Source organism: Carcharodon carcharias, chromosome 19 (assembly GCF_017639515.1).
Source record: "Carcharodon carcharias isolate sCarCar2 chromosome 19, sCarCar2.pri, whole genome shotgun sequence".
In the NCBI taxonomy this organism is placed as follows: domain Eukaryota; kingdom Metazoa; phylum Chordata; class Chondrichthyes; order Lamniformes; family Lamnidae; genus Carcharodon; species Carcharodon carcharias.
Window position 1 is genome coordinate 8,233,402 of NC_054485.1, and position 13,678 is coordinate 8,247,079.

Consider the following 13,678-nt stretch of genomic DNA (forward strand, 5'->3'; position numbering starts at 1 on the left):
CTGACCTAGTAATCCAGATCCACAGGCTAATATTCTGGGAACAAGTGTTCAAATCCCACTAGGGCAGCAGGTGGAATTTAAGTTTAGTTAATAACCTGGAATTGAAAAGCTAGCCTCAGTAATGGTGACCATGAAACCATTGTTGTAAAAACCCACCTGGTTCACGAATGCCTGTTAGGGAAGGAAATTTGCCATCCTTGCCTGGTCTGGCCTACATGTGACCCAGACCCACAGCAATGTGGTTGACGCTGAACTGCCCTCTGAAATGGTGTGGCAAGCCACTCAGTTCAACAGCAATTAGGGATGGGCCACAAATGCTGGCCTAGCCAACGATGCCCACATTCCATGAAAGAATAAATGAAAACAAACTGCAGGATTCATGGTGTATTTGCTGGAGACATGCAATGCTGCATCTGCCCTTAGGACAAAATCATTACATTACAGGTTAACTGTTTGTCTTGCGTGCTGTACTGAGGTTTTTAATGCACAGAATGAGCTCTCCAGATAAAACATAACACAAATATTAGCCAGCATGTTTATTTAGTGCTCAAAACATTCACAACTGATCATTATACATTTCTATTCAAACAAAAGACCTGTGTTCCTTGAGAATTGAGTACACATAGTGCATACAGGTCTGCAGAAAGGCAATATGCCCAACTTTGTCTGAAAATAATTAACCCAGAGAGGAACAAAATCATTTCTTCATGACATTCTATCTGTATATGCAGCATCTGGTATATTAAATGGAAATATTTTAGGGCACTAGAGTAACTATATAAATTTTCTAGTGACTGTAGAAATGTTGAATGGCAATAATAAGGAACATTGTTACTGAACTATTGCCGTTATGTTACAGCATATAATAGCGATAAAACCAAAGGCTATAAGGTAGTGTAAATCCAAATCCGTTACTTCATAAAAATAACCATGCTTTTTTTTTGCTAGTAATACGGTTTCAGGCTTTCCCATTTATAAAAAAAGTCATTTATTTGTGAAGTGGATGTGTATGACGGTTGAGTAAATTGTGAAAATACGCTTGTACAAATCAGCGTGTAAACGTGGGTTACGTTCCCCTCCCTTGGGAAGGTGCTGATTTGTCCTGTGAATCATATCAATGGGCTGGCTGATCCTCTGAAGTGGCTTGTACGATCTGAGGATGTAAGTATTTGTGGGCTAATTAATGACGGGGCCTCACAACCAAGCCCAAACTGTCCTTATCCAAGGACTATCTCCCAGCAGGACCTGCTAGATAACAGTTGGGAGATTTAATGGATAAGGTGGGGGTGGGGGGGTGGGGTGGAGTGGAGAGGGGGTTGGGGTGGGTCCCGGGGGGTGGGGGTACCCCAAAAATGAAGTTGAGCACAGGGCCCCACTAACTGTAAATCCACATTGCGATAATAGTTGGGAAATAGTTTGGAAAAATTCTCCCCATTGTGCAGGCTGGGCAGGAATGAGTGCACAGCCGATTGCCGCCCGCGATCCGCTGCGCGCCGCCGTTTTACGTAGGCGAGCCAATTAAGGCCCACCCAGCCTGATGCGTACCCAGAAGTGCTGAGCGTTCCCCGTGTGGGCTGGGGGTGGCGGGGGGGGGGCGGGAGGAGGGAGAGCCGGGGTCTGTCCGAGGCTCGCATGCGTGCGGAAGAGTGCAGAAATTTTCCTGAGGCACAGAGCTGCCTCAGGGAGATTATTTTCAACATGAAAACTTCAAAAAAATAGAAAAACATTATTCAGGCATGTCACATGAGCTGGGACATGTCAATGAATTTTAACTTAAAAATTTTATTTGATCTATAGAGCCTTCATGAAACCTCATCCCTCCCGTGGATGAGGTTTCATGATAAATGCAAAAGCCGTCTGGATTCTTTGCCCGCCCGCCAACCTTAAGGTTGGACAGGCAGCCCTGTTAATTGTTTCAATTTGTTGTTAAATTGCCTTAACAGGCCTTTGACAGCTCGGCGGGCATGCGGCCGACTCTGGTGCGCGCCCGCTGAACTGAAGACCGGAATGATGCGCGGTGACGTTGGGACGCGTGCCCGATGTCACCACGTATCATTTTACACATGGATGAGTGGGGGTGGTCCCCCCCCTAGCACGCTGACCAGAAGATTCAGGCCCCTGTCAAATTTTCCCCTCCAAACCCAAGAAGTGCCGAGACTAACTGTAATGCTCTTACTGCCACAAAAGCTGAGATCGCTGACTTAGTACTGACTGGGAACTGAGGCTGAGAACCATTCTATATAAAATGAACTATGGGAGTGCTATAGCCCACATATGTTTTCTGCAAAACCTTGTTAATTCATAGGATATTGTGATATCTGTTGGTCATATCCAGTCTGCAGTCGGTGCAATTATTTTTGACCACACACAGCAGGCTGTAAATTCATCAATAAATGCAAATTGTAAAGTAGGGACATTTATGGATATTAAAGCTTCACCTGGTGCCCTTGGGCTGCCTTGATATTTTGCCGACATGATACAAATATTAAATTGTTGCATCATCTTAAGCTGCATAGACCATATAAAATATTCTAATCTGTAAATGGAAAGTAATAAAATGTTCCTGAGATATTGTTGTGGAAATAATGGCTAAAAGCAAGAATTGCTCCTGTAGCTGAGAGGAATATATAACAACTGCGAGAACTAAAAGTTATAAACACTTCATATTTTTGCTTTTCGTGCTTCTGTCTGTTTCCACTGTTTTGTTTTCAGTCTTGTGGAGAGGATGATCTAGTCCACAGCAGTCAATGTGTCCGTTTTACTTGTTGACAACAGATTTTCTCTGTGGGGCAGGAATCATGCTGCCAGATTCTGTTTGCCCCCTGGGCAGCTTGAAATTCTCCTTAAGGGGAAGATGCCGTGGATTTACCTCTTGCTTTTGTTCAGATTAAGATGAAATAGAATGATGCTATTGAGGCATGACTATTAAGTATTCATTACATACATTTCTGAGCTGTAAAATTTATTTGATGCCTAACAGCTTGTATTTTATGCGCACCAAGTTTATATCTATGGATGGTAATTAATGGTTATCATATCATATTAATATAGTCCACTCAATTACCCAGTACTTTCCAAAAGATTTACTGTGTAATACATACTCATAACATTTGTAATAAACATAACTTTGAAAGTTTTTTTTTGTTGAATAATATCCAGACTTTCAAATGTGCTTACATTGTCGATAATTTCTGTTTGATAACTTTAGCAAGTGACAAAGTTAAATATATGCACCAAGATCGATATAGGATGTGGACTCTAAAAGGTACACTGTTGTTGATAACCCATGCGCCTTCTGCCTTTGTCCTTCTAGGTGGTAGAGATCGTGGGTTTGGAAGGTACTGTTGAAGGACCCTTGGCGAGTTGCTGCAATGCATCTTGTAGATGGTACACACTGCTGCCACTGCGTGTCCTGTGGTGGATTCAGTGAATGGTTAAGGTGGCCAAGGACCAACGCAGTAGCATCAATTAGAATGGGCAGTAAATGCAGCCTTGCCAGTGCTTTGATGTCCTGAAGAAATTTTAAAAAGGACTTACATTTATATAATGCCTTTCATTACCACCAGGTGTTTCAAAGTGCCTGAGAACCAATGACATACTTTTGAAGTGTAGTCAGTGTTGTAGAGTGTGGTAGCAAATTTTCTCATAGTAAGCTCTTACAAACAGCAATGTGATAATGACCAGATAATCTGTTTTTGTGATATTGATTGAGGGATAGATATTGGCCAAGACACTGGGAATAACTCTCATGGTCTCGAATATTGCTAAAAAGAGAGACATTGCTGAGGCTTTTTGTCTTGCACTCATCAGGATAAATGCAAGAATGCCAAATTTCAAATGATCACAACAATTTATACTACAGGAGAAAAGAGTGTTGATTAGTTGGGCAAGTCAACACAGATTGGCTGAGGCATTGCCATGGAGAAAACAACAGGGTTCCCCAAGTTCCCGGGTAATTCAAAAAAGCACAAGGCTTGCATATATTCCTTCTGTTTGCACAGGGTCCCTGTGTATGAATGTATGTCGCTTCTAGCAAGCATAAATGTGACGTGCTATGAGCTCGGCTCTCATGCCCTTCTTTGGAATAGTGCTATGGGATGTTTTGCATGTACCTGAGAGAGCAGAGGTGGTCTTGCTTTAATGTCTCATCCAAAAAATAATTGTCTGGGCTTCAAGAACTAGATTGGCAGGGCTTTGTGATCCCAGGTTGGATGCTTGTATCCTCTTGCATCACTGTGATTTGCACCTCCCTAACCTCCCCATTTTCCATATAATTTTTCTCAGTGTAAAATTGTAAAATTTGAATACTGTGGACCTCAGTCTAGTGAGAACTGGGCGAGAATGCACAAACACAATCAATGGAGCACCCTTCCAGTAAGCAGGAAGAGAAGAAACTTTCTTTTCTTTTGTCTAGGATGATTTTAATCACAAGGCACAGAGGTGACGACGTAAGTTCATCTGGCCACCCAATTCCTCGATAATTTCTTTAACAAGTTTTAACAAATATCTGTCTTCAACACAAACTCCCAATGGCATTGCACCTTTAATATCCAGTCTCCTTATGACCAAATCTCCATGCCATGCACTTTTTAGTCTGTCAATTTTCCTTAAAAACTCCAATAACATTGATATGCCATCATTCTCTCTAATAAAGACAACGTGACAATGCTTATGATGATACATGTTTAGCGTGCATCACATGTTAGAGGATAAAATATCACAGCAGTTCCATCTGCAGAACTACACCTTAATTACTGGAATATTTTATTAAAGCCATTTCAATTAACCAATGTTAGGGTTAATTTTAGTTTTGGCATTAATGATATCCTGCGATCGCTTAGACCCAGTACTTATTTTTTCTGTCCATTCAGTAGGACAAAGGGAATGGACACAGTGATTAATTGGGAAGGAGGCAAGATCCCCAACACAGAGTCTACACACAAACGTCAACTTTCTTTACATGTCGGAGCACCAGTGCTTCAGGAGGCTCAGATTTTCATGGCAAGTCATTGCTGACATCTGTAGCCTCATGGAGCCCAACCTCGTTCCCAGTGGACCAGCTAGGCACACAATGCTAATGGCCAACAAGGTAGGTCTCACTGGAAGGTCATCACACCCTCTAGTTCTCTGCCCCTTCCTGGAGTTCTGAGTCCTCTTCTGTAAAGGGAGAAAGTAGAGAGCCATGAGTGTCAGAAATGGATGGTGTGGAGAGGAGGGAACAACAATATTTCTGGACGATGACTGTGAGGCATGAGTGTGAGATGGCACAAAGATGAGGGTGAGTGTCAGTGTTGGATGTTCAGACGGGGATTGAGCAGGTGTCTTGAGAGAAAGGAATGAGTGGAGCTGCAAGACATATCAGTCTGAGGAGTGTTGCGCAGGAGATTGCTGGAAAGTCAGTGTATGGGGCTTGGCACTTGAAAGTGATGGACCACTCACCATACCCCACAGCTGAGGTCCTTGAAATTCTTGAGGCACTGTATCCAGTTTGGAGGGACCACCAGTGTGGTCACTTCCTCAGCCATTTCTTTCCATACCTATTAGGTTGGGAGGGCTGGCCTGTTCCTCCTGTCGCATCACCTCACTTCAGTCACTCAGGTCCCTCAGCAAGACCTTCAGGTCACATTCAGAGACTTTTGTGGGGGAGATGGGGGGTGGAGGCAGCTTGCAGCTTTCCCAGATCTCCTTTCCATTCTTGTGGTTGCTGAAGCCTACGTCCCTTTAACTACAAATCCTTTGACAAGTGGAGTGTCTCACTCAGGAACAGGATACTTATAATAAGATAAAAGCAAAATACTGTGGATGCTGGAAATCTGAAATATAATGCAGAAAATGCTAGAAAAACTCAGCAGGTCTGGCAGCATGTGGGGAGAGAGAAACAGAATTAACGTTTTGAGTCCGCGTGACTTCTTAAGAGCAGGATACTTCACATGCTGTGGCTGTATTGGAGAGCCATGGCAAAGCCTGCTACTGAATCAAACGGGTTCCTGACCTGATACCATCACCTCGAGTCAATTTCAGGATAATTTCGCCCATTATTTCTATTAACTGAGTTCCTGGTGCAGAAGCTTGCAACTGCAAACAGACTGTTTCATGTGTATTATGTGTGTTAAACTATTCCAAATATGCTTCTGTGTAACATAGTACTAGCAGCTTATTTCAGATGTATCATGCGCTGATATATTTGAGGTATTTTTATGGAAAAATTCCTGCCACTGGTTTCATCTGGTAGATAACTTTACACAGGTAGATTAAAGAAAAAAATTGAAGGCTTACATTTGAAAAGCATCTTTCACAATCTCAGGATATTCCAAAGTGCTCGACAGCAAATGCTATACTTTTTGAAGTGACGTCACTGTTGTAATGCAGCAATCGTGGCAACCAACTTGTGCACAGCAAGCTCCCACAAACAAAAATGTGATATTGGCCAGATTATTCTTTTAGGGATGTTATTTCCTATTGATCACCATTGATTTTCAGTGGACTATGATATAACCATTTTACTATCACCAATCCTTTAATAAGGATACTCTGTTATTTCCACTTCATGGAGGGCCCGGGAACTTGATAAATGACAGGATGTAATCAAAAAAGAAACAAAACTTGAGAAATATTAGATACAAGGATATGCTTTCATTGTAGTAATTTCAACTTAATCTTTGGAATATGCCCTAAGGTTACTCATGTTTCACCTTCATGAGCAACTTTATGAAAGGACTGCCCTCAAATCACTAGCATGTATTTACTCCATATTTAATTAATTCACTGTTTGTGAAAGATAATTTTGAGAGAATAGCCTGAAGATGTGCCATGGTTAGGATTGTAAATCCCATCACTTTGACTGCAGTAAGAGTATATACAGAAACCTAGATGTCACATTTTATTAATACAACTCTGATGAATTGCTGAATAAACCAGCATTTTCTGCAGTAAAAAATATTCTGTAACAAAAATGAACAATTAAAGCATGCTCCCATTCAATCCTATTTTATGAAGTGCTTTTATCTATTCAGTACTTTAAAAAAATACATTAAATAACTTGACTATCAAAACATTCCTTGTTGGAAACAGTATCACATATCTAGAGTTCAATGTTTTCACTTAGTCTTCTTGCCCTGGAACTGCTATCAACGACTTGTCCAGTTTTTCCCAGATTCCTATCATTTAAACCAGTTGACATAAATAGTACTATATTGTCAACTTCCTTTTTAATTCAGGAATTTGATGGTTTTAAAACTTACACAAGTCCTTATTGTTCACAATTCATAGTGCTTGATGGTACACTGGCATTACAAAGTCACTAGGCAGAGAGGAGCTTTCTTTGGTGTAATTTGCTTGCTGTTGTACCTTTCTGGTTACTGCTTTTGACTGCACTCTGTTTCTTGGCAACCTCTGCAAAGGTTCAGTACATGATACAAACCTGTATAATGTTTGGTTAGGTGAATCATACCAAGGCAGCACATCTGGCATGACTGAGGCTTTTAAAGTTCTTCTTGCATAGCTGGAACAACTTTTACTATATAGACATTTTTCTTTGTGGATTGTTCTGGCTCTGTACTTTGCTCAACAAATGGAGTAGCGTACTCTGGTTCTTGGTTAGATAATGGTTCAGCATATTCATGGTTCTTCCCTGAAAATGGAACATCGTAGTGACTCACAACAAGTGGTATAGTGTAACCATCGTCCATTGGGGGTTTGAAAGTCGATGAGGCTTTTTGGGCTGCTATTCCCACTTGAATAATGTCAGGCTCTGCATACTCTAATGAAAGAAAAGTACAAAAAAAGTTTAATGTTAAACAAACAAATATACAGAGTTTGGTATATTAACCTGCAACCAGGATCCAGTCAAGCAATTTTCAAAAGGGACGATCAGATAGTGTATGTGGGCAACTAAGTTAAAATAAGACAAAACCAATAAAAGAGATTGTGTTCCTTTTGTTTAGTCAGAAAGGCTCTGTGCCCCCTGTGCTCATCTAATTCTGGCCTCTTGTGCATCCCCAATTTTAAATCTCTTCACCACTGGCCAGCTGTGCCTTCAGCTATCAATGCCCAAACTACTGGAAATCCTTCCCTGAACTTCTCTACATCTTTTCCCTCCTTTAAGCTGCTCCTTAAAACCTGCTACTTTGGACCAAAGATTTGGTCATCTGTCCTAATATTGCCTTATGTGGTTCAGTGTCAAATTTTGTTTGATAGCACTTCCACGAAGTGGCTTGGGACAATTTACAACATTAAAGGTGCTATATAAATGCAAGGTGATGTGTTTTTGACACAAACAAGTGTCACTTTCTGATTGGCTAGGAGTGGCTGACTCACTTATGACTGAATACAGGTTATTCACCGCGGTTAACATTGGGCTGAATCTTCCGAGGAGTGGCACAGCACTGGAGCCCTGCATTTCTGGCCCGGACTTTTGAACCAATTCTCTTCAGAAGTGCAGAGCATACCAGACTCAAAGTCCTTTTTCGTGTCGGGGAATCCAAGCCACGCGCCCTTTTTATGGCTCTAGCTGGCGTATTTTGCCAAGTCTTCATTCACTAACACAGTGAATAGTTTTGGACATTTAAGTAGCTTTTCACTGTGTCAGTGAATGACTGTGAGTGAAGTAAGTGGGTAGGGTGGCAACGCGTTAGTGTGCTAGCTGGGCATGTTGGCAAGATGGTGGGTAGGTTGCCAGCTGGGTAGGATGGCAGGCTGGGTAGGGTGATGGGTGGGGTGTTAGCTGGGTAGGGAGGCAGTGTGGTGAGGTCAGGTCAGGGTGGTGTTGCAGGGTCAGGGGGTTGGGTAGTCAGTGAGCTGGGCGGGTAGTCAGTCAGGGGAGAGTGAGGGAGTTGGGGGGAGTCAGAGGGTCGGGGAGGAATTAGAGCATCGGGCAGAGTCGGAAGGTTGCGGGGGAGTCAGAGGGTCAGGGAGGAATTGGGTAGGGAGTAAAAGAGTTGTGGGAGTTGGAGGGGTGTCGGAGGGTCAGGTGGGGGGTTGCTGGTGGGTCGGGGGAGAGTCGGAGGGGCAGTAAGGGATTTGGAGGGTTGGGGAGGAGTCAGAGGATTGGGAGGGAGTCAGAGGCTCTGGGGTAATTGGAGGGTTGGGGTGGAGTCAGAGGGAGTCAGGAGTGTTGGGTCAGGGTGGGTCGGAGGGTTGGGGGGAATCGGAGAGTCTGGGGATCAGTGGGGAGTTGGGTGGGAGGGTCAGTTACATCGTTTTCAGGGATTAGATATGTTTTTCTTTCCTGCCTAACATTTCCTGTGTAACCATCCAGGTAAGTGAGTTGGAATCCTCCGAAGTCTCTAACTCAGAGTTGGAGACTTTATTGGAGGGTTCGGACACAGGGGAATTGCCCATCGGAAATTGAAACTTACCGGGCAATTCCCACAGAGTCCTTCTATTGGAACATCTTTTGGGATATGACCATCTGGAGACCAGATGATCTGGGCAATTATCTCTTAAAGCTCTACTTGAGTCCTTTATATAGATTTGTGATAATTTTTCCGCACTATTTGCTACCTTTCTCTCCCACATTCCTTCCCCATGTAAAGAGGGGGCAATGTGTGACTATAGACCACTACATAAAATGTTGATGATTATTTGTGATTGGAAGGAAGTTAACATTTCATTCATCTTGGGGTTTGCTTGTTTTTGTCAATAACTACAATATTAAAAATATTGTTGATTAATAGTTCTTATTGAAATCAAGTTTCATAAAGGTCATTTTTTTCTTGATCCAGAATAAAGCTCTTTTATTCAGATTAAAGGAATGTTTATATAATTAATGAGCTGTCTAGGGTCCTCAAACATATATGTTTTGATGCAGTGAAAGGTTTCAAGATATTAATGAACATTATATGCACAGTAGCTAACTTACTTGAATCAAATTATTGGTCAATTCAGGATTTTTAGTATAAAAATGAGTTACTGAGACTGCATTGCATTAAGATAGAGCTGTATTTAGCAGTGCATCATTTAAGGCCACAAAGACCAACTGACATTTTGACTAATAGTAATAATTATACTTCAAGAAAGGGAAAGCTGGGCAGAGGGATTTGAAGGTTCAGGCTCATATATATATATATTTATTAAAAAGTAGCACCTTAAGTGGGTAAGGCCATACAAATGCTAGTGGTATACTGGGTTTATGGAATAATGTATAAGCTATAAAAGTTGACATGTAATAGTGGGTCTGTATAAAACCTTAAAAGGATCACAGTTGGAATAATGTGTGCAGTTTCGGGCTTCACATTATATATAGGAAGGATGTTGAAGCAATAGCGAGGGCACATCCCAGATTCACCAGGCTGCTGCCTGTTATGAAGAATGACAAAAGAAAAAAATTATGGAAGAGCTGGAGCTGCTTTTGTTAGGAGAAAAAATTAAGGAGTGATTTGACAAAAGTGTCTAACGTTATGAAGGGATGAGACAGATTAGATCTCAATAGGCTATTTTCAGCGATTAATGAGTCCAGAGTTAGACACCAATGTAAGGTTAATTTTATACTGAAGATAGTGCAGGAGAAACAATAAGATAGACACTGCGTTTATATAGTGCTTTCACGACCTCAGGACATTAGGCACTTTAAAACCGATGAAGGAGTTCTGAAGCTATAATGTAGGAAATGCAGCAGCCAGTTCGCACACAGTAAGGTTCCACAGATTACAATGTTCAAATGACCTGATAATTTGGTTTAATAATGTTGGATGTGGGGTACATATTAGCCAGGACACTCATGTGGGTGAGCTCCCCTGCTCTTAGAAATAGCATCATGGGATCCTTTACATCCATCTGAAAGAACAGGCAGGCCTCTGTTTGGTATCTCACTCAAAAGACATTTAGTACAGCACTCTGCATTACAGCACTTCCTCAGCACTGCAATGGTGTAGCGCTTTGGAGTGGGACTTGAACTTACAACCTTCGTCTCATCCGATGCCTCAACAAGAAACTTTTTCTCTTTCTTTCAAGTGCTAAGGAACGCAAGCTCCAACAACTCATCGGCACCAACACCCATCCAGGACCCTCCACCCCTGCCTGTCCCTCTGTCCCCACCCCATCTTCCAATCCCAGCCCCAGCCGTGTATTCACTATACCCCCTGACCTTCCCCTCTCCGACGCTGAATGTTCAGTGCTCAGCAAAGGACTTAGTTTCATACCCTTATGCCCTCATCTCAATGAATTCCGGGCTCAGCACGATGCTGAACTCTTCTTCCGCCGCCTTCGTCTCTGTGCTCACTTCTTTGGGCAGGAGTCCTCTCCCCGTTCAACAGATTCTTTTACCCACCTCCAATATTCTCCCTCCACCTGGATTCTTACCTTCTCTTGATCTTTTCATTGAGAACTGTCAGCGTGACATTAGTCGTCCCAATTTCTCTGCTCCTCTCACCCATTCTAACCTGTCTCTCTCTGAACTTGCTGCACTCCGTTCTCTCAGGTCCAACCCTGACATTGTCATCAAACCCGCTGACAAGGGTGGTGCTGTTGTCTGGCGCACTGACCTCTACCTCACAGAGGCTGAGCGTCAACTTGCAGACACTTCCTCCTACCTCTCCCTGAACTATGACCCCACCACTGAACATCAAGCCATTGTTTCCACGACTGTCACTGACCTCATCTCCTCTGGAGATCTTCCTTCCACAGCTTCCAACCTGATAGTCGCCCAATCTCGGACGGCATGCTTCTACCTCCTACCCAAAATCCACAAACAGAACTGTCCCGGCAGACCGATCGTGTCAGCTTGTTCCTGCCCCACGGAACTCATTTCTCGCTATCTTGACTCTCTTGTCTCTTCCATTGTCCAGTCCCTTCCCACCTACATCCGTGATTCCTCTGACACCCTACATCATATCAACAATTTCCAGTTCCCTGGCCCCAACCGCCTCCTCTTCACCATGGACGTCCAATCCCTCTACACCGCCATCCCCCACCAGGATGGTCTGGTGGCTCTCCGCTTCTTCCTCAAACAGAGGCCTGAACAATTCCCATCCACCACTACTTTCCTCCGTCTGGCTGAGCTTGTTCTCACACTGAACAATTTCTCCTTTAACTTCTCTCACTTCCTCCAAATAATAGATATGGCTATGGGTACCCGCATGGGCCCCAGCTATGCCTGTCTCTTTATGGGGTATGTGGAACATTCCTTGTTCCAGTCCTACTCCGGCCCCCTTCCACAACTCTTTCTCCAGTACATCAATGATTACTTCGGTGCTGCTTCATGCTCTCGTTGGGACCTGGAAAAATTTATTAATTTTGCTTCCAATTTCCACCCATCATTTTCACATGGTCCATCTCTGACACTTCCCTTCCCTTCCTTGACCTCTCTGTCTCAATTTCTGGTGATAGACTGTCCACCAATATCCAATCCAAGCCTACCGACTCCCACAGCTACCTCGACTACAGCTCCTCACACCCCGCTTCCTGTAAGGACTCCATCCCATTCTCTCAGTTCCTTCGCCTCCATGCATCTGTTCTGATGATGCCACTTTCAAAAACAGTTCCTCTGACATGTCCTCCTTCTTCCTTAACCGAGGTTTTCCACCCACAGTGGTTGACAGCACCCTCAATTGTGTCCGGCCCATCTCCCGCGGATCCGCCCTCACACCTTCTCCTCCCTCCCAGAAACATGATAGGGTCCCCCTTGTCCTCATTTATCACCCCACCAGCCTCCGCATTCAAGGATCATCCTCTGCCATTTCCGCCAACTCCAGGATGATGCCACCACCAAACACATCTTCCCTTTACCCCCCCGGCAGCATTCCGTAGGGATCGTTCCTTCCGTGACACCTTGGTCCACTCCTCCATCACCCCCTACTCCTCAACCCCCTCCCACGGCACCTTCCCATGCAACCGCAGAAGATGTAACACCTGCCCCTTCACTTCCCCTCTCCTCACCGTCCAAGGACCCAAACATTCTTTTCAAGTGAAGCAGCATTTCACTTGCACTTCCCTCAACTTAGTATACTGCATTCGTTGCTCCCAACGCAGTTTCCTCTACATTGGAGAGACCAAACGCAGACTGAGTGACCGCTTTGCAGAACACCTTCGGTTTGTCCGCAAGCATTACCCAATCCTCCCTGTCGTTTTCCATTTCAACACTCCACCCTGCTCTCTTGTCCACATGTCCGTCGTTGGCTTGCTGCATTGTTCCAGTGAAGCTCAACACAAACTGAAGGAACAGCACCTCATCTTCTGACTAGGCACTTTACAGCCTTCCAGATTGAATTTTGAGTTCAACAGTTTTAGATCATGAACTCTCTCCTCCATCCCCACCCTCTTTCCGTTTTTCCCCCTCCTTTTTGTTTTTTCCAATAATTTATATAGATTTTTCTTTTCCCACCTATTTCCATTATTTTTAAATGTATTTCCATCCATTGTTTTATCTCTACCTTTTAGCCTTTTTAGATTCCTTTACCCCACCCCATCCCCACTAGGGCTATCTGTACCTTGCTTGTCCAGCTTTCTACCCTTAATTAGCACATTCCTTTGGATAATATCACCACCTTCAACACCTCTTTGTCCTTTTGTCTGTGACATCTTTTGGTTATCTCCACCTATCACTGGCCCTCTATCTAGCTCTTCTTGTCCCCAACTTAAACCAGCTTATATTTCACCCCTTTTCTATTTTTACTTAGTTCTGTTGAAGTGTCATGCGGACTCGAAACGTTAACTGTATCCCTCTCCGCAGATGCTGCCAGAC

At 43.4% G+C, this 13,678-nt stretch overlaps 1 protein-coding gene across 1 annotated transcript in view; it reads right to left on the reverse strand.

Moving 5' to 3' along the window:
• Positions 1–6,867: 6,867 nt before the first annotated feature.
• The window catches only part of si:dkey-34d22.1 (discoidin, CUB and LCCL domain-containing protein 1), a 165,100-nt gene continuing 158,289 nt past the window's right edge, over positions 6,868–13,678 (reverse strand). The window contains exon 15 of the mRNA XM_041212080.1: positions 6,868–7,759. Coding sequence (XP_041068014.1) covers positions 7,482–7,759 — 278 coding nt within the window. The 3' untranslated portion in view covers positions 6,868–7,481. The remainder of the gene's footprint in view (positions 7,760–13,678) is intronic.